At 35.5% G+C, this 25,118-nt stretch overlaps 4 protein-coding genes across 4 annotated transcripts; 1 reads left to right on the top strand and 3 right to left on the bottom strand.

Annotated features, from left to right (window-relative positions):
* Positions 1–3,978: 3,978 nt before the first annotated feature.
* On the bottom strand, positions 3,979–6,180 carry LOC140747556 (U-megalopygitoxin(1)-Mo1-like). Its single transcript, XM_073080090.1, has 3 exons — positions 6,040–6,180; positions 5,107–5,227; positions 3,979–4,144 (listed from the first exon to the last, which is right to left on the bottom strand). The coding sequence occupies exons 1-3, from the start codon at positions 6,131–6,133 to the stop codon at positions 4,051–4,053; spliced, it is 309 nt and encodes a 102-aa protein (XP_072936191.1). The 5' UTR covers positions 6,134–6,180; the 3' UTR covers positions 3,979–4,050.
* Positions 6,181–9,005: 2,825 nt separating this feature from the next.
* On the bottom strand, positions 9,006–10,353 carry LOC140747232 (U-megalopygitoxin(1)-Mo1-like). The gene is made up of 3 exons (XM_073079535.1): positions 10,221–10,353; positions 9,493–9,613; positions 9,006–9,174 (listed from the first exon to the last, which is right to left on the bottom strand). Exons 1-3 carry the CDS (start codon positions 10,312–10,314, stop codon positions 9,042–9,044), a joined length of 348 nt encoding a protein of 115 aa, XP_072935636.1. The 5' UTR covers positions 10,315–10,353; the 3' UTR covers positions 9,006–9,041.
* Positions 10,354–13,637: 3,284 nt separating this feature from the next.
* Positions 13,638–24,726, bottom strand: LOC140747032 (U-megalopygitoxin(1)-Mo1-like). Its single transcript, XM_073079259.1, has 3 exons — positions 24,593–24,726; positions 23,902–24,022; positions 13,638–13,806 (listed from the first exon to the last, which is right to left on the bottom strand). The coding sequence occupies exons 1-3, from the start codon at positions 24,684–24,686 to the stop codon at positions 13,674–13,676; spliced, it is 348 nt and encodes a 115-aa protein (XP_072935360.1). The 5' UTR covers positions 24,687–24,726; the 3' UTR covers positions 13,638–13,673.
* LOC140747416 (zinc finger MYM-type protein 1-like) lies at positions 14,500–17,437 on the top strand. The gene is made up of 2 exons (XM_073079851.1): positions 14,500–15,752; positions 15,837–17,437. Exons 1-2 carry the CDS (start codon positions 14,861–14,863, stop codon positions 17,435–17,437), a joined length of 2,493 nt encoding a protein of 830 aa, XP_072935952.1. The 5' UTR covers positions 14,500–14,860.
* Positions 24,727–25,118: the final 392 nt, after the last annotated feature.

Below are 25,118 nucleotides of genomic sequence, written 5' to 3' on the forward strand. Positions count from 1 at the left end.
CGGCATTTTTAACGCTTGTTATTAAACATCAATATTTATCCAATGTTTTGAATATAAAAGATCACACACACACACACCTATTTCTGCTTTATAACAGCAGTGTTAAGCGCTGCTGTGTTCTGGTTTGAAGGGTGTGGTAAGGGAGACATATTTTCCCGAGGCGTTCCAGCTTAGTCCTCAGGAGTAACGGCGCATCTGTGGCCGACCCCAGGTAGGAATATCTAATCCTATCTGGGGTTGAATACAGATGTCCATGGGCGACAGTAGCCACTTACCATCAGGTGGACTGCATGCTCGTCTGCTACTCCTATATTATATAAAAAAAGATCCAAAAACTTCAATCTTTGGTAAAGAAAATGACGGATTGATTATTAGTAACGCGCGTTACTTTTTGTTTTGTTGCATGCTCGATTGCTACTGTTATTAAAAACGTACATGGGCTATAAGGTATCCCAAAATTGTAATTATACGGTACATTTTTGTACTAATTGCCTAATTGAACGTTAGGCATTTTGTATTTGTGATGTAAATGTTTCTGTGTTCATTTTTAATATATATGAATATACATTCGCCTTAATTGGAGATTTTTGAGACGTTTTACAAATTTCATTAGGAGTTGACTGACTTTTGTTAAGTTTACACATGTGTTGTCATCTCGTTGTTAACATGGATTCTTGTGGGGAGATTATTTTTCGCTTTCAAACAGTTTGTTACAGAGATTGGATCTGTCGTTCATATAATTGGTCTAAAACTTTGCTTAAATAAATGATCAATACTCTTCCGTTTCACTTATTGGTTGTTTAAAATAAAATATTTGAAATTATAATAAAGCGAAGAAGAATCACGCCACAAAATCTAATCACCTCACAATCATACTTAGTAATTAACGTGTCTATTCGCTGATCGTATTTGCAAGACGTTGGCGAATAAAATATTGATAATATTCGTACATTGAAACAATCCAAATTTTCCTTAAGTAATTAAACCTAAAAATGGTTATATAAGTGTAAACTACAATAAACTTACACTATTACAAAATTTGTAGCATAAGCAAACCAAGCAAGGTTTACAATATTTTCTTTCTTTTAACAAAATAAAATACTCGATTATTGAATTCTGTTTTACTTTATACTATAGAATGTAGATATAATATATTGCGCGAGAATTTTGGTATTTGTATTTGAGATTTATACGATGAATCTAACAATAGTTATAGTCCGCGCCAAACTGCTAGTCCGCTTTGCAGTTGTTGCGAGCAGGTGTAGTTATACAATTTGCTATGGCGACGCGATTCATTTCTATATTCAGAGCGGACTATACTAACGTTATTGACAAACTTCTAAAAAAGACATTTGTCTTCATCGCGGTATATTTAGTGTTGATTATTTATCTAAACAATTTAAAAAATAATATTGCTTATATTTTGCTTTACAATTTCTTTTTTTAATCGTGTTATATTAAAATAGAAAAGTCATATGAATTTCTGATGAAGGAAATATACTCGCTCGCGCGTGTATTATATGAAGGTATTACAAAAGAAAAAAAAATGTGCTACTTTATTATAAGTATGTTTATAATTATGATTCAACAACATACATCGCAATTAATAGGCTATACAATAAATATAGTTAGACAATAAATTAAGACTATTAATGAATGATCGAAATCAATCAGTTCCAAATGAATTCCGACATGAAATGTAACTTTAGGTGGTATATTTGTATATTTAGCGAAGGTTTGTGAAACATTTACCTTTTGTGTATTGTACGAGTATGTATTTAAGCATTGATTTTGTATTTAAAAGATTTGGTTTCGTCTATGCCTCAATAGGAATATAATTTGGTGGTTCATTTTTGTTCAAGTTGTGTAACAGAGTGTGATTGTGTTCAAACGTTGTAACTTAGGGTGTCTGCGTCCAAAAACTGTAACATTCGGGTCTGGATGTAAATTGAAGGTAATTAACGTTTAAATTTTAACACGTTAGTTTCCGATGTTGTAGATGTTTGCAGAAAAATATTTCCTGTTAAGGCACACATGAAAACAAATGTTTAGTTTACAAATACTTTACTGAAACATTTAGGTTGTCGCATCCGTATTAAGGTTTAAGTTGATATTAAGTATTTGTATTTCTCGCATTTATTCTAGTTTTATAGAGTATCAGTGGAGGCTCTTAGATGTCATATTAATATAGATTTTTATACGTGATTAGGGCCTTTTCACAGTTGCAATTTGTGAGCAAGACTTATTCGTTCTTAGGGCCTTTTCATAGCTGCAATATTACGAGCGATTCGTTGGAGTGTTCGTAGCAAGCCAAGCAATAATGCCATTTGTGTATTAGATATGAAATTGTAAATTTGTCCATTCTGTTTGTAAAATTATTTGTTACAGTTTTACAATTTATTAATTTTGTAACGATATTTTTACAATTAACGTAAGTTATATCTGATAATACAGTATGCTTTGAAAACGTGACGATATTATCACGATGTTACTTTTTATAACTTAAAATTTTATGATTCGAAAATTTTAATGTTATTTTATATCGCTAAAATATTTTCATTTACAACTTTATTTGCTTCAATTATTAAACTTAGGTATCCGTCGATGGTTTTGCTTTGGCCATTACTGTTACTTGTATTAACAGAACCAAAAATCTGTCAATTATATTAATTTGTTGTTGAATTGAAACGAAGTATGTCGTCTAAGCCTCGAACTGTTCATGTTTTACGAATTAGTGAATTTTGTATTTTAGTTATTTATTAAAGAACTATTATTGTCATCGCGACTAATGTATTCGTATTACGAGAGGATATTTTTTAAATTAAGCGATTGAGTTATAAGTGAAATATACGATTTTGATTTTTTACTTTGTGTTTTCTTGATATACCTAATAATTATAACGTGATTCGTAGCCGTGTAGGGCTTAGTTGGCTACTATTTTGCAATCTGGTTACTAACTACGATTAAAAGTAGTTAACTACTATGTAATCATAACTACATGTAGTTAACTACTTGTAATCGTAACATAACTACAGTAATCAAACTACATGATGTAGTTATTAATTTGATTGCTGCAATCTAATAGTTATAACTACTGATTATTTGAATTCTATGGACTTATATTTTGCTATGAAATAAAACGTGGAAAAAGAGTACAGCCTGTACAGCCACCCTCGTTAAAACCCAAAGCTGTGAGATCGTAGTTAGTAATCAGTAGTTAGATTTCATATTGCCCAACACGGATTCGTAGTACTCAATCCATTACTGTCCCACTACTGGGCATGGGTCTCCTCGTAGCACGGCATTTTAGGTCGTGGCCTATCACGCTGACCAATTACGAGTCGATAGACTTAACACACATTTGAGAACTTTAAGAACTCTCAGGTAGGTAAGTTTCCTCACGATGTTTTCTCCGTTAAAAGAAGTCATAGTTAATTTTTAATATGCAGTTACTTTTGAAATATCACAGGCTTGGGTCTGAACTTCGGATAATGTTTTTTTTTTTTTATAATATGAGTAGAAGACGAGCATGCAGTCCACCTGATGGTAAGTGGCTACTGCCGCCCATGGACATCTGTAATCAACCCCAGATAGGATTAGATATTCCTACCTGAGGTCGGCCACAGATGCGCCGCTACCCCTGAGGACTAAGCTGGAACGCCTCGGAAAAGTCTATCTCCCTTACCACACCCTTCAAACCGGAACTGAGCAGCGCTTAACACTGCTGTTATTAGGTAGAAATAGGTGTGGCGGTGGTGCCGCCGGAGTCGAACCACAAAGGGTTCTACCATCTTCAATGATGTCGAGATTCAACCACTAGCATATCACTGCTTCTATAATCTGATTGTATTGTTTTGCAATTCATACTGGGCATCTGTAAGCAAGTCTATAGTAAACGGGTTTTATTTAAAGCCGGTCAGAGTTGCATAGTCAGCAAGCATCCATAAATGCAGAATTTTTGTGCATAAACGAATACGATTAAGCGTCAAAGCGTTTATTCCGAATTAGAAAGAGTTTAGTATAACTTGTGGGTTCTGCAGGTGGTTGAAGCTATGGGCAAACTGGCTTAGGACAGCAATCTGGGTAGTCTTGACTTGGATCAGTATCCAGTTGGCACGGTGGGTCAACATGTGCCACACCGCATCTAGAGAAAATAAAGCAAAATTAATAACATCACAATTATAGTGGTTCAAAAGGAAGTTCCTCTCTGAAGAAACCACTGCAACATTTATTTACTACTCGACCAAGCTAACTAGACGAATGTCAAACGTGACGTCACCCGCAAGCTATGTGCGTACCGCTGGCAAAACAATAATGACATGTGAAATGTTGATTTATAGCTATGAAATGTAATTTTTAACAAATGTCTGTCTAATAATTTATACTTTAACGACTGATACGAAAACTAATAAGTATCAAAAATTACTCTAAAACGTAAAACTCGCAATATCATTGTTCGCTCTCCTCTATAAATAGTCTTATTTATCCCCATTTTGATGCTGTCCTAGCACACAGCACAGTCAAAACTTAACAAATAACGTACTAAATAACAAAGAAACAAAAACTATGTACACTGATAACAGTAACAACATTAAACAAAAAATATAATCCAGAAATTATTTCTGAATTATGAGAGTAAGAGTTTAGCTGCGAACAGGACTAGGAAGTGATCGGGGCATGAGGCGGCACTCGGGGAGAGAGGCCGCATTCCACCTGTTCGTCTAGTTGGCTTGGTCGAGTTGTATGTCTGCCTTATTATAATTATAGTGTGCGCGATGCTGTGTTTTTTGATTTGAAGAGTATGGTAAGGGAGGCATTCTAAGTTTGTCCTCAGAGACAGAAACGTATCTGCAGCCGACCTATAAAATTATGACAATATTTTTGAACACAATTATTATGTAAGAATATAAATCTGAAAGAATATACGAGTAAGTCTGAAAATTAAATCTAGATCTCGACAAAGAATTTACCGGGTCTGACAATAGCTAAGAACCGCCCAGGTAACCAAGCCGCCATAAGTACAAAAAACAGTAAAAGGCAGTCTTCAAGCTATTTAGTAGAAGAATTACGAAAACACAAGAATTTTATACGTTAAAATATACTCACGTTAAAATTTGTACGTTGTCCTCATAACACTTGTATTGCTTGCAACTGTTTATGCTTGATGCGGTCCCTCCGACCTTGATCACCGCATTGATCTCAGAGATATAACAGCCTGGTACATCCTCTGTAGAAATAACAAGGTTCTAGAGAATTTACACAATGTTGACGAGCCTTACAATACCTCACATGTTAATATCCGTCAAGCCATCTGGGCTATAGGGCGTGCCAAAAAATTAAACATACATATGACGACCCGCGTGGCAGAGCGTTGACCATACCGGTCTGACGCGCAAAGGGTTTCGGCTTCGAACCCCGGCCAGACAGACATCTGAATGATGAATTTAGGTATCTGTTCTGGGTCTGGGTATTTGTGTCTTCATCTTTGTGTGTGTCCATGGCACCCACGATACAGGGAATCCTAGTGTGGGACTGTGAGTGTAGAAAACGTTCTTTCGTTCTTTCATACATAGGTACATTCGCTCGCATGTAAAACAAGTTCAAATTGGCAAATTTTTCATAAACCTATTCGTACACCTGCTTTCGTCATAACTTCAAACTGATGGCCCCCACCCCCACCCGTGGACCATAAGTTAAAAAGTACCATTCGAAACATGGAAATTTAGCCACTAACCTAACCTAACCTAACCTACTCCACTTACTTTGTCAGTCAGTTATCGGTAATTTGCACAAACCATGAAGTTGCGTGGTTCTGAAGAGTACTTTTTTATAATATAGGAGTAGCAAACGCCTATGCATTCCAGTTGATGATAAGTAGGTACTGCCGCCCATATGCATATCTATATATCAACCCCAGATAACATTAGATTCTTACTTGAGACTGGCCATGGATGTGTTGTGCTATCCCTGAAGACTAGGTTGGAGCGCCGTCTGTAAATATGTCTTCCTTACCTCACATTACTACTACTTATTACTTACTAAATTTTTCAGGTTTTTCCTCCAATGGTGCAATGTAAGCCGCCGCCATAGCGACAGACGTCACCGCCAACAATACAATTAGCCCGCGGAACATGTTGGACAATACGATTTAATGAATGTCAGCACCTGTTGGGTCTTTATATTTGTTGCTTAAAAGTGACGTTGGTGTGATGGTGTGAAAAGTCACGTCACTAAAAATGTTATCGATAAAGTTAGCGTCCTTATTCTTGCATGTACCTGGAGCAAAAAAAGAGGGACAATGGACACCCATTGTACGCACCTACGTACATTGTAAGTACACACTTAAGGGGGGCCTGGACGCCAAAGCATCCAGAGGTGTAGAGAATTAAGGGATTGAATCAGTGGCGTAACTGTAGGTAGGCGAATTACACGGGAGTTAAACCGCACAATTTAAATAATATGTTGTATACATATATTGTATATTGTATAAATACAAGTTTTTTAAGATCATTATTTACATATTGCGATAGGAATTCTTAGAATCCATTGTCATTCCACTTCGGAGGCACCACCAGTCCACCACCTCCACACCTATTTCTGCATACGAGGTAGCAGTAACATTATTGAGCGATGTTGTGTTAATGTGATAGGGGTGTACATAATATGTACTTATTGGGGAGTTGATTTAGAAAATCCTCTCCCACCGTAGACCAGCTGCCTCTCTCGGATGATCGGCTGGCAATAACCTTGCGTGATGGTATGTTTGTTTGCTCCTTATTTTAGGTATAGTCCACGTAAAACTGCTACTCCGCTCTGAATATAGAAATGAATCGCGTCGTCATACCAAATTGTATGACTACAACTTGAGAGCGGACTAGCAGTTTGGCGCGGACTATACATGATTAAAAATCGATATCGATAATTTGCTTACGACGATGCCAGTCTAAATTTAACACGCACGTTTTAAAGAAATATTAAATACTTTTGTAACACTTGTGAATACATAAAATAATGTATTTATTGTTCAGTTTGCAAAGTATAATTACATCGACGTCAGTAATTATCGACGACGTACACAACTGTATTACTCATTTGACAGAAACGATACGCCTGACGCTAATTATAAAGTAAACGAAGACCTCAAGAATAGATACAGGGTGAATTTTTCAAACGGGCCTTCAGGGCCAAATCCGAAACTATAAGGATTAGCGAAAAATGCTGAAACGAGTTACGAGGCCGATTTTGATAAAAACTAAAACTGCATCATTACTTTTTTAAAATAACTTTTCCCTAGCCGGGAATCGAACGAGTTCATTTTGAGTGAATGGCGGGAACTTAACTGCCAAATTAATATGAAAAATATGCGTTTTCTTCAAATTGAGGCTTTTCTTTTAGTTTATCATTTATCATTACTTCCCAGAATTTGATCCTTATAAGCGACACTATCAGATAGTAGAATAATATAGAAGGTGTCATTTTTTTCAAAATGAACTCGTTCGATTCCTGGCTAAGGAAAAACATATTTAAAAAAACTAATGATGCAGTTTTAGTTTTTATCAAAATCGGCCCGTAACTCCTTTCATCATTATTCGTTATTATTTATAGTTTCGGATTTGGTCATGAAGGTCCATTCGAAATATATACGCTTATATTCAACCCCTTTATATTTAACCTCAGCTTAGATTATATTTCTATTTGAGGTCGGCTAAAAATGCCTCGTTACTCCCGAGGACTAAGGTAGAATGCCTCGAAAAAGTATGTTTCGGTATTGTGTTTTTCGTTGAATTATGAAGTAATGTAGAGACTTGCAAGGTGCTCAAGGGCAACAGGGATTCACTATGCTGTTTTAAAAAAAATGTTACATTGCTTATAATGCAGAATATTGTTAATCCATTACTGTTCTCCTCTCGGGGAGAGAGGGCTTTAGGGCATAGCCACTGCAACCCACCGGTCTGATTTTTACGAATTGGTAGACTTCCGATGTCCTTATGAATTTTTTTAGCACTCCGATGTGGATTTTTCAAGAAGATTAACTTCACCGTTTAAGAAAATGATAGTTAATATCTAATATCTACGCAAGCAAATTTATAAAATCAGAGGTGCGTAACCGGTGCGGTGCGAAATTTAAACCTCTGATCTCCTGATTGAGATAGATAACTCTGATATCTGTGCCGTTTTCACTACAACCTCTAGTTTATCTATTATTATCCATAAAATATTCATGAAGAAAATCGTAGGTACATGTTACATTATTAAGGTTTATTATCTTACTTATTAAGATTTTGTATTTCTCGCATTTATTCTAGTTTCATAGGTCCATAGGGTACCAGTGAATGCTCTTAGATATTTCTTCATACAGATTTTTATATGTGATAGGGCCTTATCACAGTTGCAATTTGTAAGGAAGACTTACTGGTTCTTAGGGCCGTTTTACACCTGCAATATTATGAGCAATTCGTTAACTTGTTCGTAGCAAGCCAAGCAATAATGCCATTTGTGTATTGGATTTGAAATTGTAAATTTGCATATTCTGTTTGTAAAATAATTTCTTAAAATTGTACATTTTTTAAAATTCTATAATGTAATTTTTACAATTAACTAACATTAGAATATTTTCTGTTAGCACATTATGCTTTGAAACGTACATTGCGTGGCAATCACATATAGGTCTGTGGTGGCAATACTGTACTGTAAAGGTTTTGAAATAAAATGCACTTGCATTTTTTATAATTTCAGGATGTTACTGTTTATAATATGAAATTTTATGATTTATTAATAAATAAATGTTATTCTTATTCATAATTTTATTTGCTATCACTGCTTCTATGGCGTGATTTATGGCATTGTAATTAATAAAGGACATCTGTAAGCAAGTCTATAAAAAAGAAGTTTTACTTGAAGCCGGTCAGAGTTGCGTTGCACCTCCTGAGGACTAAGTCGCTTCATACATAGTCAGCAAGCATCCATAAATCTAGAATAATTGTGCATAATTAAAATAAATACGATGAAGTGTTCAAAAGTTTATTTCGAATTAGAAATGGTTAATTGCAACTTGTGGGTTCTGAAGGTGGTGGTTGAACCTGTGGGCAAACTGGCTTAGGACAGCAGTCTGGGTAGTCCTGGCTTGGATCAGTCGTCAATGTGCAAGGCGGGTCTGCCTTTATCGCACCGCATCTAGAGAAAAAGAAGTAAAATTAATGACATCACAATTATAGTGGGTCAAAGTTACGTAGTTCGTCTCTGAAGACACCACCTTATGTATCTAGCCTAGTCTAGTAGTCTATCTTCCGTAGTTGACCTATAAAAATATAACAATATTTTTTGAACACAATTATTATATAAGAATATATTGTCTACAATTACGGCAAAAAATATAATGTAAGAACCGCCCTGGTGACTCCATAAGTATGAAAAATAATTAAAATCAGTCAGGCTATTTAGTAGGAGAACAATTATAATACACAAGAATTTTATACGTTAAAATATACTCACGTGAAAACTTGTACGTTGTCCTCATTACAGTTATATTGCTTACAACTACTTTTGCTTGGCGCGGATCCACCGACCGGGATCACCTCATCGATCTCCGAGATATAGCAGCCTGGTACATCCTCTGTAGATATAACAAGGTTCTAGAGAATTAATGTAAAAAAAAGAATTGATTGCTTAAAACTATGGCATACGTCACTCCGTCATATCAGTCAAGCCGTTTGGGCTACATGGCGTGCTAAAAACTGAGACATACATTTATAGGTACGCTGGCATGTGAAAACAAGTTTAAATCGGGGGATCTTTTATTCGCAGACCTCTTGGTCTAGGACCAATAGACGAATACGTACAGCTCGTCGTAACTTTAAACTAATGACCTCCACCTCCACCCGTGGACAAACAGTTTAAAAGTACCCTTCGAAATATGGAAATTTAGCAACTAGCAGTAACTTATCCAACTGCACTACTTTGCCGATCAGTTAAAGATAATTTGCACAAACCACTGGGAGCTTCTGGAAAGTACTTTTTTTACAATATAGAAGTAGCAAACGACCATGCACTCCACTTGATGTTAAGTAGGTACTGCCGCCCATATAGATATCTGTATATCAACCCCAGATAACATTAGATTCTTACTTGAGATTGGCTATGTAGTGCTATCTCTGAATTAGTTGGAGCACATTCTGTAAGTATGTCTTCCTTACCTCACAATACTACTACTTTTTACTTACTAAATTTTTCAGGTTTTTCCTCCAATTGTTGAATGTAGACCGCCGCCATAGCGACAGACGTCACCGCCAACAATACAATTAACCCGCGGAACATGTTGGATGATACGTTTTAATGAATGTCAGCACCTGTTGGGCCTTTATATTTATTGCTAGAACGTGACGTCGGTTTCAAAAGTCGCGACTATCACAAAAAAAGTTATCGATAAAGTTGGTGTCCTTCTTCTTGTATGTACCTGGAGCAAAAAAAGAGGGACAATGGGTATACTTGGGGCGTGGACCCCAAACCATCCAGAGGGGTAGGTAATTAAGGGATTGAATAAGTGGCGTAACTGTAGGTTCAACAGGGCCAGAGACCTAGCCCAGCAATTGAGAGGCGGGGTACACGGGAGTTCAACCGCAAATTTAAAATAAAATATTGTAGATATAAGATATTCAAGATCAACTACATATTGCGATTGGAAGTCTTAGAACCCACTGCCGTTCAACTTCGGAGGCACCACCACATCTTGTCCCTGTAGTTCTGGGACCAGAATAGGACTACGGTATCCCCTGCCTGTCGTAGGAGGCGACTAAAAGGGGCTTCCGGGGTTGCGAGCGGCAAGAGTGGGAGCTCAAACCGCCCGGCCAGCAACCCCGGGAAGGACGGCGGTATGTGTGGTCGCATACCGTCGTGTACAATAGACGGTGCGGCGAGCGGCATGCTCACCTGGACGGAGCCCGACGGGGCAACGCGCTAAGAGGACTCCGGTTGCGTTCCTCTGGAGATCCCGGAGTCCTTTACGCAGCGCCGAGGACGGCCACCGGGGGGGTTTTAGTGCGGTAAGAATCCCACATAACTCTGTGTCGCTCCCACGGCACCGGGTACCTTTCGAAGGTTTCCCCCTCGAAAACAAAAAAAAAAAAAAAAAAACCACCACATCTATTCTGCCTACGAGGTAGCAGTAACATTATTGAGCGCTGCTGTGTAATGTGTAAGGGGAGTGGTAAGGGTGACATACCTACCTACTTATTGGGGAGTTGATTTAATAAATCTTATCCTACAAGCCACCGGATGATCGGCTAGCGTTAACCTTGATGTTTGCTTGCTCCTTCTTTTAGGTACATGAATAATAATAATAATAAGCAAAATAATATTAATAAATAAAAATCGATATCGATAATTTGCTTCCAACGGTGTTAATCTATATTAACACGCACGGTTTAAAGAGATATTTTTTTTTGTAACACTTGTGCATACACGAAATTAACGTATTTATTGTTCAGTGTGCAGAATATAAATATATCGATATCGGTAATTTAAATAAATGTATTGATTTTGAATAGATTTTCGTTAAATCTAGCCGGGAAACAGAATTAAAAAAAATCTAATGATTCAGATTTAGTTTTAATCAAAATTGGCCTCGTAACTCCTTTGAGCATTTTTCGCTATTTCTTACCTTCAGATTTCTCCATAAATTCCCATTTGAAACATTTACCCTGTATATTCAACCCCAGATAAGATTAGATTTCTACCTGAGGTCGGCCAAAATGTACTCCAGATGGACGAGGGTGGAATGCCTTGAAAATGTATGTCTCCCTTACCACCTCACCATAATATCAATGTTAGACGCTTTTGTGTTTTTCGTTTAAGTATGTAGTAATACCATAGATTAGTAAAGAGTAAAGATACTTCGCCGCCTTGAAATTGAATGAAGCCACAAACGGTTTATTAGTAAGTTCTTTTTTTTTATTCTTGACAAATAAAAAGATTTTTAGAGAAAATTTACGTATAAATAACTGCGTAATTTTTATAATAAATAAATAAGTATTTCAAATATTTTAGGGATATTTTAGCACGGAGACGTGGCAAAACGGTTTTTTACGAAACTATTTCAATTCTCAAAACTGGGTACATTTTCTTGTTAGGAGTGAGTAATCTTTACTAATCTATGAGTAATACAGAGACATGCAAGGCGTTCAAGAGCAACAGGGATTCACTATGCTGTTTTTCGTAAAAAAAATCGTTACATTGCAGAGGCAGTATGCGTAGCGAAATAATTCTAAGTTTATGGTCGTAACACATTTTTTAAAATGGGAATGTATTCCGCTGTTGAAGTGCAGCGGTTTTTCAGTAACGCGTAGACCCGCGGGCCACACGCCACCCATGGGTCACGGGTTGCCGACCGCTGGTGTTGAACTAGCTTTCAGAATTTTTCTGATGAAATATTTATATATACATATGTATATAGGAATGTTTTTGAAATTCCACTAAGGAGGTAAAATAAGTGTTATAAGCATTATAGGGGATTTTTTTAGGTTAGTTAGAAACGTCAAGTTTCAGATAGCGTCTATTCACGTAAGCACAGCTTCACGGCAACGTGGACGGGTGCAAATTTCATAATATATAATGCGTAATTTTATTCACATGGACCACATTCACTACATTGTAAAAACTTTGGTTACACTGCTTGCCGACATTTTGTCCCTGCTGTGAGGTATAGTTGCGGTTATACGTGAAAATTGATGTGGTAGACACATAAACCTTGGATAAACATTTTGGACTAGAACAGGGCTACAGTATCCCCTGCCTGTCGTAAGAGACTAAAGGGGGACTTCTGGGGTTGCAGGCGGCAAGAATGGGAGTTCTAACCGCCCAGCCAGCGACATTGGAAAGAACCACTGCATATGAGGCCGCATACCTTAAGCTAAACACCAAAAGTTGTGAGAGGGGGTTTTAGTGCCTTAATAATTTGCCATATGGTTGGCACCAAACTGTTGCCATACGGTTCCCCTGTATACGTTTGTGTTTTGTTTTTCACATACCAAGGGATCGTTATGATATTGCATAGTCGTAAGGTACTTTATGGGCCAGAAAAAAACATGAAAGGTTCTTATGGAATAGTGTAAATAATCATTATTGTATCTTACATGAAACGTTTCATGACAAACGATGAAGTATCATTGCAATCCACTATTTAGAGTTTTAGTGTATGTTTCTGAAGAAAGCTTGACCAATTTAGGTACACAGCGACGAAAAAAATATGCATTAATATTTCATTAATAAAAAAAAACTTTTATTAAAGAAATATTAATGTTACTTTATCGTTAAAATTGTTAAAGGTACAAATTTACACAATTTAAATTTAAAAATTATAATGTTATTTCATGTCGCTATATAATATAATATTTTTATTTACAATTTTATTTGCTTGTATGTTGTCTAAGCCTCAATTCAACCATAAATCTATCACTGCTCTTATAATGTGATTCATAATATTGTAATTAATAAAGGATATCTGTAAGCAAGTCTACAGAAAACGGGTTTTACTTGAAGCTGGTCAGAGTTGCGTTGGCACTCCTGAGGACTAAGTCGCCTCATACATAGTCAGCAAGCATCCATAAATCCAGAATGTTTGTGCATAATTAAAATAAATACGATTAAGTGTTAAAACGTTTATTTCGAATTAGAAATAGTTAATTACAACTTGTGGGTTCTGAGGGTGGTGGTTGAACCTGTGGGCAAACTGCCTGAGGACAGCAGTCTGGGTAGTCCTGGCTTGGATCAGTCGTCAATGTGCACGGTGGGTCCGCCTTTACAGCACCACATCTAGAGAAAATAACACAAAATTAATGACATCACAATTATAATGGGTCGAAGCTTTGTAGTTCGCCTCTGAAGACACCACTGCAACATTTACATATGGCCAGTGGCGTAGCTATCGTAGGGCCCGGTGGTGCAGTGCACCAGGGCCCCGGACCTCGGGGGGCCCTTTGCCCATAAACCTAAGCTTTGAAAAAAGCGGGTCAGCGAACTCGCCAGCTCCTGAAGCTAGGAAACCTCGACCCTGCTCACAAGATTTTTTTTTTTAATTTAATGATTTTAGGTGAACATAACATCGACAATAAGAGAACTCCCGATTTAAGACTTTCAACACATTCGCCGAACTTTCTCGATAAGCATGTGCTGTTTAATATTGTTATTTAGTAATTTAACAGAGTTTAACTGAGTAGTGAGTACGCCACTACGCACATATTGCATCAGCGATAAGCTCACGTGCTTGACGGTCGTGAGATCAATTCGAAAATTTGGCCCGTAAACTATTTATTGAAGTTTTTATTCGCTCTACTAATATCTGCTCTCATTTATATTATTCATTGAGATATTTTCAACTTTCTGGGATGCACTACAATAGTTGACGCTACGCTAGGTGTGTCTCTGTTGTAATTCTCAATTCTCTACTACCAGCCTTATTTAATCGAGTATTACCGACATTCCTATTATTTCTATTCCGTACAATCATACATCTAGCATTATGGCATGTTGCTAAAACTCATTTTCGCTAAAAAAAAATTCCGATGATGAAACATGTGTACAAATGATACAGGCTGCAGCACAACAGCAACGGTATAATATATACTATTATACCATCTACTATCTCACAACTTGATCGAAAACGAAAAATAGAGAATGTTTTTGTAAACTCAAGTTTAAATTGACGAATGAAGACCTACGCTGTTCTGTCATTCTGTGGTTTTTTTTTTGTTGAACTTGCTGCATAATCATTACTACTTGACTCTACATTGACAAGCGCTGTACGAGTAGGACAATTTCGGTAAGTATTCCGGATTTCTAAGTTCGCGATAGTTGTAAATTGGGAATTATGGAAAGAAAAAAGGAACGAAGCGGAGCTTCAAAGCGGAAACAAAGCCAGGAAAGAGAAGCAAGTAAAAAAAAATTGCCCAAGTTAGACGGCTTTTTTACGAAAGCACTTCCTGCTAAAGTTCCTTCTGTGAATGTGTCAGTGAATAACGCGACTCGAGAAGATCAGGAATATCAGGATTCAACAACTCTCAGTCTCATCAATGCCACTGCTGAAAATGACGATGTCGACGCTTCCGTGCAACCTACAGTAGAAGAATCAGCTATTTCTACATCTTCGGAAGTTCTTGAAATTTCAAATGACTTGGGAAAGTTCCTAAACAAGAAATTGAACGACACCGAAAAACGGCTGATTCTTGACAAGGGACCATTGAAACCTCCGGGACCTTTTCCGAAGGACCCTCTCCAAGACAACAGGAGCTTTTCAGAAACGTATTACGTTTCCACGTCAAAATACGGTTCAGTTGATCGTTTTTGGATATGTTATTCAAAAATGCTGGATGCTGCCTACTGCCAACCCTGTTGGTTATTTGCTTCGCAAATAAATGCATGGTGCACGGGCATTCGGGACTGGAGGCATTTATCAGATCGAGTTAAACAGCATGGTTTCTCGAAAGCACACACGGAGGCGTGTGCTGTATATGAAGCGTGGCAAAAATGTGCTACCATTGACAAAGAACTTGAAGATGACATTCGAAAAGAAGCATCATTTTGGAGACAAGTTCTCCGTAGATTGTTCGACATAATAATCACTCTTGCAAAGAGTTCTTTGGCTTTGAGAGGACATCGAGAGGATCTGAGTGAGAAAGGAAACCACGGAAATTTTCCCTCAATTGTCGAACTCGTTGCTAGATATGATCACATCTTGCGTCAAGTTTTGGATATGCCTAAAGGTAAGAAATAATTTCGTTCACTGACTGAGTTTATAATTTATGTTATCATAACCCAATGTTTTCTAATGTCCCTTATGTTTTTAGGATCAACAAGGTACCTGAGCGCAACGATTCAAAATGAAATGATCGAGTGTTTGGGCACCAAACTTGAAAATCATCTATTGGATCAGATTAGGACGTCACCGTTTTTCACCATCATTTTGGATACCACGCAGGACATAACGAAAGTGGATCAACTAAGCATCGTCGTAAGATATGCAGCAATATCCAGATCGGAAAATGGACAAGCAATCGATATTGAGGTAAGAGAGGTGTTTCTCGGTTTCCACGCAGTCACTAAACACAGCGCTGCGGATTTGGTAAATCAAGTAACCACGCTGTTCTCCGAAAAAAGTCTTGATTTTAAAAAGTGTGTCGGGCAAGGTTATGATGGGGCCAGTGTAATGAGTGGTGCGTATAATGGCGTACAAAAACGAATCAAAGATATTCAGCCAAACGCAGAGTACGTACATTGCGCCAGTCATAATTTAAATTTGGTTATAAACGACGCCGTTCGAGGTTCTATCGAAATTCAGAAGTTTTTCGCAATAATGCAAGACTTGTTTAACTTCTTCGGAAACAGCATCAAGCGCTGGGACCTCTTATCGAAATTCACCGGCGAATCAGAAATAACTCTGAAAAAATTGAATCCGACAAGATGGTCCAGCAGGATTAACTCAATAACTGCAGTCAAACTTCGTTTTTTCGATATCATTAAAGCATTGTCCGAAATAACGCTGAAGAGTTCAAGTAAAGACGAACGTAGTGAAGCAGAGGTTATAAAATCAAAAATGCAGAATTTTGAGTTTGTATTCCTTTGCGAATTCATGCATAGCGTGTTAAACAGAATTAATTATGTTTCCAAAATATTGCAAAAACGTGATATCGTTTTGGACGAGGCGAGTAAAGCTTTGGAGGAAACAACAGATAAACTAAAAAAGTACAGAAATGATTTCGAGTCATTTAAGTCCAAGGCCACCGAAACCGCGAAAAAATACGATATCGATCCGACTTTTCCAGAAAAGCGACGAAGAAAAACGAAAAAGCATTTCGATGAATTGGCTTCTGATCACCGATTCCAAAACCAGGAAGAAATTTTCAGAGTAACTATTTTCAATTGTGTACTCGACATAATAATCAATCAGTTAGATGCGCGTTTTTCCGGTATGAGTGCACTTTGCAAAACGTTCGACTTTTTGATCCCAAAAAATTTGCTTAGCATGAACGAAGCGATTTTACTAACGAAATGTGATCAGTTCCAGATGAAATATTCCGATATTATTGGACCCAATTTTTCTCTCCAATTTGTTAATTTATACCATCTGGTCCTTCCTCAATTGACGGAGACGTGGTCCATTCGCGAGCTTTGCAAAGAAATGATAACGAAATTTGGCGTGCTTGAATGTGACCTTACGGAAGTGTATACAGCAATGCTACTGTTTCATACAATTCCTGTTACTTCCGCGGCAGCAGAAAGATCATTCAGTAAACTGAAGATCATAAAAAATTATTTAAGAAACAGCAGTGGACAAGATCGCCTCCGAAATTTAGCGTTAATTGCGATAGAAAATAAGGCGGCATCAAACTTGGATTTGAGTGAAGTTATAGATGAATTCGCAAAAATTAAAGCGCGCAAGAGGTTGTGAACTGGACCGCAAAGTCTGTTGAAAATCGTTTTTTTTTCTTCATTGATTCCATTTGTGTAATAAATATTTTATACTGTCATGTGCGTCGTTGCTCATTTATTCCTATTTTCTTTTATCAAACACAGCGATTTTACCCGTCATAGAGATGACGTATGGATTTGGCCAACTAATGATAAGTTCAACCCACTGTATCCTGTATCCCATTATTATTCCTATCTATAATTTTGAAGGGCAATAAAAGTTCAAGCTACGTGAAAAAGGGGATGGGGGCCCGATTCCTTCTCTATGCACCGGGGCCCTTGCCCACTTAGCTACGCCACTGCTTATGGCTTATAAGTTATAGGGCTAATAAGGTTAAGCGATGCTGTGTTTTGGTTCGAAGAGTGTGGTAAGCATAGATTTATTATCTTACTGACGTACGTTAGTATAATACAGGGTGAATTTTTAAAACGGGCCTTCAGGGCCAAATCCGAAACTATGAGGATTAGCGAAAAATGCTGAAAGGAGTTACGAGGCCGATTTTGATAAAAACTAAAACTGCATCATTAGTTTTTTAAAATATTTTTTTCCTTAGCCGGGAATCGAACGAGTTCGTTTTGAAAAAAATGACACTTCTATATTATTCCACTATCTGATAGTGTCGCTTATAAGGATCAAATTCTGGGAAGTAATGGTATGTGACAAATTAAAGGAAAAGGAAAATTTTGAAGAAAATACGTATTTTTCCATACATTGGCATACTAATCCTTAAGGATTATACATAACAAATGATTTATGTATAATTCTTTACAAACAGACATAAGTCTTACCATCGAAGAATTTGTTGGTTAATCAACTAATTATTCGATGTTATGACTATGACATACGGCTTAGTATGAGAAAGTAATAGTTTGGCAAATAAGTTACCGCCGTTTTTAGGATTTATTTTATAATGAAAATAGATAACTGATTAAATAGTAAATTCTTATTGTTTGTTGTTTACAACTTCGTTTCAACGTTAAATATGATTTTCTATATCTCTTTTTTTAGTAATCACTCGGATTTGACTCTAAAAAGTAATTCTCGCAAATTGTCAACTTTACATCTGTATTAAACGAAACTCCGCCCATAGCAAGTAAATCTATTTTAATGGTCCTAAAAATAACCTTAGCTAAGTCGGACATAAAAATATAAATTATTGGGAAACAAAACATCCATTTCGAATGATTAGAAACATTGAGCCAAAAAAAATGTTAATACACGAAATGTTTAAATTGATGAATGGCGGGAACTTAACTGCCAAATTAATATGAAAAAATATGTATTTTCTTAAAATTGAGGCTTTTCCTTTAGTTTGTCATTTATCATTACTTTCCAGATTTTGATCCTTATAAGCAACACTATCAGATAGTGGAATAATATAGAGGTGAATTTTTTTTCAAAATGAACTCGTTCGATTCCCGGCTAGGGAAAAAGTTATTTTAAAAAAGTAATGATGCAGTTTTAGTTTTTATCAAAATCGGCCTCGTAACTCCTTTTAGCTTTTTTCGCTAATCCTTATAGTTTCGGATTTGGCCCTGAAGGCCCGTTTAAAAAATTCACCCTGTATATCAATGGTGGTAAGGGAGTAATACTTATACGCGACATACTAAATTGGTCCTTAGAGATAGCAGCTTATCTGTCATGGACCTATAAAAATATAACAATATTTTTGAACACAATTATTACAATAGAATATATTGTCTACAATCTCGACAAAAAATGTACCGGGTCCGACAATAGCTAAAAACCGCCCAGGTGTCTCCATAAGTACGAAAAATAATTAAAATCAGTCAGGCTATTTAGAAAGAGAAGAATTACGAATACACCAGAATTTTATACGTTAAAATATACTCACGTGATGTTGGAATATAGCAAAAACTCAAGCCTCTTATAATGTATGATATTCAAGTAGGTTATATATGATAAATCTGGCAGCTGAAAAACATATATTTTTACTTCTTCTAATTTGTCATTCTGTCAATAATTCGATATAATAAAAAGTATCTTTTTGGAGTGAATTTTATTTTATTATATTTCATACTTTATTTTCTCGTTCTCCTGTGGCCTATTCCCAACAGGTTATGGGCCCAGGCTACGCTATCGTAAAATATTGAAAAATATAGTCATCTACTAAGTATAAAATTTATGTAATATTTCAAACATGGAGTCGCGGAAGAAAAAGACACATGAAAAATGTTTGATGGCGAACGGCGATGGCAAACAATAATATATAAGTGTCTAAACCAATACCGTCTACGGCGAAAACAATAATGGATGACTTAAATAAAATTACGAATGGAGAATTTTTTGGCTACACAATTATTTTGACTGCGTAAGAAACAACTTAATTTGGAATTGCGACCAGATATCAAACGCTGATACAACTTATTTTAATGATTGAGTAATATGATCACTAACTTGGTGCTAAACTTGATTAAATGGATCAATGGATGAAATGGATCGACGGATTATGGATCAAAGGATGAAACGAATCGACGGAATGCATATAATTCAATGTCTCATCTTTTAGATTCAATGAATACATTCAAAATGTTCAAAGTAAAATTGAGACCTGAAACAACTGAACTTCAAATATCACACGCTTGTAAAAATATAAATTTTAATATAGAAAAATGTGTAAACTACTACAAGAATACTTACTACATCATGCAGATACACAAGCTAATATGAATTTTTATCATGGAAACTGTTGGTGTAAAAATTATATTTTTTGCGATCTGAACCCGTCGCTATTACTGATGCTAACTGTCATTATATCAAGTACCTAATTGCAACAAAATGGAGACAGTAGTAGCTATATAACTGTAAATGCATTGGACACTGCAAATAAAAATAAGGACAGTTTCGCTTTTATGTCTTAAAAATGAAATTTATTTGATTTTTGTTCCAATTCTAACCCTGACACTTGTTTTTCTTTTAGATTTGAAAACTCTGATCACTTTGAAAATACAAAGGATTAATATGTGTCAAATGACAGACTACGTTTAAAATTGGAGGAGCTAAAGATTTGGTAAAGGTCAAAAACAAAGAATTTAAAATTCTATACTGTTCACCAAAAGTTCTGTGGAACTTTAGTTCTATGGAACTTAAGCTGTACCTATGCAGCTTCTTAGTAAATCGAATTGAATAATAAAAGGTATGTGCCGGTTATTAAAAAATGAAGGGCATATTTATAAAAATAGTAAATGTCTAATATGTAGTATAAAGGATGATAGTATCATTATTTTTCATAAAATGATAGATCACAGTATAAAATAAACTGAATTCAAAGTTAGAAATCGTATTAGTTATGGCACAAACGGTCATTTGAATAAACAGAAATTAAATTTGAATAGCAGTGATAGCCTAATGGTTAAGAAACTCGACCTGTCTAACGAAGGGTCCGAGGTTCAAATCCCAGGCAATCACCTCTGATTTTTTTTTTCAAAGTTATGTGTGTATTAGAAATTAATTATTACTTGCTTAAAAGGTAAAGGAAAACATCGTGAAGAAATCTTCTACACCTGAAAGATTTATATAATAAAAAATCTGAAAGGTATGTGAGTCTACCAATACTCACTTGGCTAACGCGATGGATTATGACCTAAACCTTCTCATTCTGATAGGAGACTCATGCCCAGCGGTGGGACAATAAATGGGTTGATGAAATTTGAATATTTTTAAAGATTTTATTATTGACCGTCATGTGACAATCTTGATTACTTATATGTAATCTGTGATCTTGAATTTCTGAAAGTCAAGACTGACCAGCTAATGGTAAAAAAAAAACATTTTTTTTTTTTATTATTCACTGTGATGTTTGCGATTCGATAACGTCGACTTCCTTTGATGACAAAAATTGTCTTTATGTTACATGTATTTTAAATGGGAAATAAGTAATAAATAATAATAGTATCATTTTAAAAGTCTAAAAGTGAAAATGTATCCTATAGTAACATTATTCATTTACATTATGATAATGATCGAGAATATATTTCTGAAATAATGAACTTAAGGAATTTTTGTTGGCCAGATAATTATGTATCATTAAAATTTACCTTATAAAACACAATAAAATGGTGAAACAGAGCAAATGAATCGTATATTAACCGAAATGGTTGTAAATGCGAAATTAAATAAAGCTTTTGGGGTGAAGCTGTTACAACAGTCATATACCTACTTATATTTATAAAAATATACATATTCCCCACTAAAGCTCTGATAATAAATAAATAAAACACCATGTAAATTGTGGCAAGGTAAAAACAAAATCGATCATATGAAAATGTTTTGGTGCTACTGCTACGTTCGTAACACAGTTAGCAAGATTAAAGATAAAAATATTTTAGATCCAGCCTAGTTGGTAAAGATTTTAATGGATATACATTATTAAATATTAAAAGTAATGAAATGTCCATAGCTGCTAAGCAGATCATGTAGTTGATGAATTAAATATTGAAAATAATGACAACAAACATTGAGCATTACATATCAATATAAAATTTAGAAAGCCTGACTCTGATTCGGCGAAACTAATTAAAAGCTAACAACAACATTCCTTAAATGATAATGCGTCAACAATAACTATTAAATACTTGATCAATCCCTGAATTATTATATACGGATGCACAATCCTGATAGCTGATCTTTATTAAGTACTTTGCAATAATTACCTAAATAATTTAAAGGTATTTTAAGGTGCCTATTAAATGGTGAAAAGCAGTACAAAGTGAAATTAAGCCACAAAGGAGCAATCAAATCTGATATTTTGTTTACAGACCTAAATATGTTAACATTATTAGTTGCAAGTGGGTATTTACCACAAATAATAATGAACTAAGTAGGTAAATCAGAAAAAAATAACAAAGCTCGTTTAGTTGCTCGAAGTTTCACTAAGAAATTCAGTTTCAGTAAGAAATTTTACAGGATTAAGATGTAACGTTCGCACCAATAGCCAGATTTACTACATTTAGATAGATTTAAATGTACACCATATGGACGAAAATACTACCTTTGTAAATTTCATTTGATATAATTAGAAAAATATATTATAATGGTTTTCATACAGAGAATATTTATATGGTAGTACCAGAAGGTAAAGGTTGCTAAAGATAAAGAAGGTTGCCTAAAGATAATAAAGTAAGTAAATTAAATAAAAGCTTTAACGGCTTAAAGCAGACATCTCGGCTTTGGTTTGAACGTCTTAATGTTATACTTAAATATAGGGTTTAAAAACTCTTAAGGGTACATTCTCATGCAGATGCATGTAGATAAATGTTTAAATATACCTATATAAGATAAATTAATACGGATAAGAATATATATATGTATAGAATAAGATATATGTATAGTCCCACACGTATGTATATGGTTTAATAATTTCAACAAAATAAGCATTATAAATTTGCAAAAACATTTTAATGCAAATAATTTATATTACAAATACAAAATAAATAACATAATTTCTTGATATAGATGTTGAAAGAATAGCAAATACAATATCACTTAATCAGTCTACTAATGTGCAAAATGTGTTAAAAATATTCTATAAGTGTAATTTATCCTAATCACTTTCCTTATAAATTATTCAGTATTAAATACTAACTTATGCCATGGTGCACATTGTAGAGTTAAATTGTATAGAAATGTAAAAGTAAATGTACTTACGCATACAGATTTTTTTTGTCTTAAATGTGTAAATATTTAATACATCTTTTAATGTTATATAAAAGATATAAATAGTTAAACCTAATCAATGAAAGCTGTAATTATAAGTAGTTAATTATTGCTTATGTGGACTCTGACTGAGAAACTGAGAACGCGACGAGATGCACAAACATAGTATTAGAAACTATTTGTTCAAAGTAATTAAAACTGCATAATTTCGTGAAACACACGAAAACAATGTAGACACTGTCGCAGTCTCATCAGCTAAAGCAGAGTACGAGTATAAGGTTTTCTTTGAAGTTTTCTTTGTATATTTGACTGATAAATCGATGTGGTCTGAAGTATCTTCAGCTCCACATGTGCCATGGTTAAGTTTGCCATTGTAAAAACATTTATATTTATTGTAAAAAGATGTGTGTTATGGAGTTTCTTTCGCCGCTTCTTCTCCATAACGAAACACCTAGTGAAGTGGTGGTAGATGTAATGACATTCAAGAAGTGTTCTGCAAAGAACGTATTTATAAATTGTTTTATGCTTGAATTTTTGAGGGAGGCTGTTGGAATATAGCAAAAACTCAAGCCTCTTATAATGTATGATATTCAAGTAGGTTATATATGATAAATCTGGCAGCTGAAAAACATATATTTTTACTTCTTCTAATTTGTCATTCTGTCAATAATTCGATATAATAAAAAGTATCTTTTTGGAGTGAATTTTATTTTATTATATTTCATAGTTTATTTTCTCGTTCTCCTGTGGCCTATTCCCCCCAACACGTGAAAACTTGTACGTCGTTCTCATTACAGTTATATTGCTCACAACGACTTTCGCTTCGCGCGGACCCTCCGACCGGGATCACCTCATCGATCTGCGAGATATAGCAGCCTGGTACATCCTCTGTAGACATAACAAGGATCTAGAGAATTATTGTAAAAACACAAGAATTGATTGCTTAAAACTATGGCATATGTCACTCCCACAATGTAGACGAGTCAAATGATATCTCACATGTAATATCCGTCAAGCCGTTTGGGCTACAGGGCGTGCCAAAAATGAACCATACATATATAGGTACGAGTACATACGCTCGCATGTGAAAACATGTTAAAATTGGAGGACCTTTTTTTGTAAACCTATTCGTACATCTCCTATCGTCGTAACTTCAAACTGATGGCCTCCACCCCCATCCGTAGAAAAACATTTTAAAAGTACCATTCGAAACATGGAAATTTAGCCACTAACCTAACCTAACCTACTCCACTTACTTTGTCGGTCAGTTATCGGTAATTTGCATTATCTGTATATCAACCCCAGATAACATAAGATTTTTACCTGAGGCTGGCCACGGATATGTTGATACCACAGTTGTTTTTTAGATATAGGTCTGTGGTTGATACCCCTGAAGACCAAGTTGGAGCTCTTTCTGTATGTCGTCATTACCTTACATCACTACTACTTTTTACTTACTAAATTTTTCAGGTTTTTCCTCCAATTGTTGAATGTAGATCCCCGCCATAGCGACAGACGTCACCGCCAATAAAACAATTAACCCGCGGAACATGTTGGATAATACGATTTAATGAGTGTCAGCACCTGTTTGGCCTTTATATTTGTTGCTAGAACGTGACGTTGGTTTCAAAAGTCACGACATTCACAGAAAAAGTTATCGATAATTTTGCCGTTGTTATTCTTGTATGTAAAAGAGAGGAAGATCCATGGTCGTATGTATGTTGGTCTGTACCCCTCCTCATTAGCATTTAGAATATATGAAATTAGGGGATTGAATCAGTGGCGTAACGGTAGGTACCTATCGTTCGACGCGTGTGGTCAATTCATCCAACAGGCCCAGAGCCAAGCAACTCAGGGGCGGGGTACAAAGGGGTTCAAGCGCATATTTTACATAAGAAATGATTATGATTTCTCTACTAATTTAAAAATATCTTCATATTGCGATAAGACCAAATTCTTAGAACCCTTTGTCGTTCGACTCCGT

This window comes from Epargyreus clarus, unplaced genomic scaffold (assembly GCF_041222505.1).
Source record: "Epargyreus clarus isolate Ecla_fem2 unplaced genomic scaffold, WU_Ecla_fem_2.2 ptg000014l, whole genome shotgun sequence".
Lineage (NCBI taxonomy): Eukaryota > Metazoa > Arthropoda > Insecta > Lepidoptera > Hesperiidae > Epargyreus > Epargyreus clarus.

What these genes read in the sequence shown, in the direction of transcription:
- LOC140747032 (XM_073079259.1), bottom strand. Translation starts at nt 24,686, where the DNA reads ATGTTCCGCGGGTTAATTGTTTTATTGGCGGTGACGTCTGTCGCTATG. An exon ending in GGAAAAACCTGAAAAATTTA is followed by an intron (nt 24,023 to 24,592) that starts GTAAGTAAAAAG and finishes TTATGTCTACAG; the next exon opens with AGGATGTACCAGGCTGCTAT. An exon ending in AACGACGTACAAGTTTTCAC is followed by an intron (nt 13,807 to 23,901) that starts GTGTTGGGGGGA and finishes TATTTTCTCTAG; the next exon opens with ATGTGGTGCTGTAAAGGCGG.
- LOC140747416 (XM_073079851.1), top strand. Translation starts at nt 14,861, where the DNA reads ATGGAAAGAAAAAAGGAACGAAGCGGAGCTTCAAAGCGGAAACAAAGC. An exon ending in AGTTTTGGATATGCCTAAAG is followed by an intron (nt 15,753 to 15,836) that starts GTAAGAAATAAT and finishes TTATGTTTTTAG; the next exon opens with GATCAACAAGGTACCTGAGC.
- LOC140747556 (XM_073080090.1), bottom strand. Translation starts at nt 6,133, where the DNA reads ATGTTCCGCGGGCTAATTGTATTGTTGGCGGTGACGTCTGTCGCTATG. An exon ending in GGAAAAACCTGAAAAATTTA is followed by an intron (nt 5,228 to 6,039) that starts GTAAGTAATAAG and finishes TTATTTCTACAG; the next exon opens with AGGATGTACCAGGCTGTTAT. An exon ending in GACAACGTACAAATTTTAAC is followed by an intron (nt 4,145 to 5,106) that starts GTGAGTATATTT and finishes TATTTTCTCTAG; the next exon opens with ATGCGGTGTGGCACATGTTG.
- LOC140747232 (XM_073079535.1), bottom strand. Translation starts at nt 10,314, where the DNA reads ATGTTCCGCGGGTTAATTGTATTGTTGGCGGTGACGTCTGTCGCTATG. An exon ending in GGAAAAACCTGAAAAATTTA is followed by an intron (nt 9,614 to 10,220) that starts GTAAGTAAAAAG and finishes TTATATCTACAG; the next exon opens with AGGATGTACCAGGCTGCTAT. An exon ending in GACAACGTACAAGTTTTCAC is followed by an intron (nt 9,175 to 9,492) that starts GTGAGTATATTT and finishes CTTTTTCTCTAG; the next exon opens with ATGCGGTGCGATAAAGGCAG.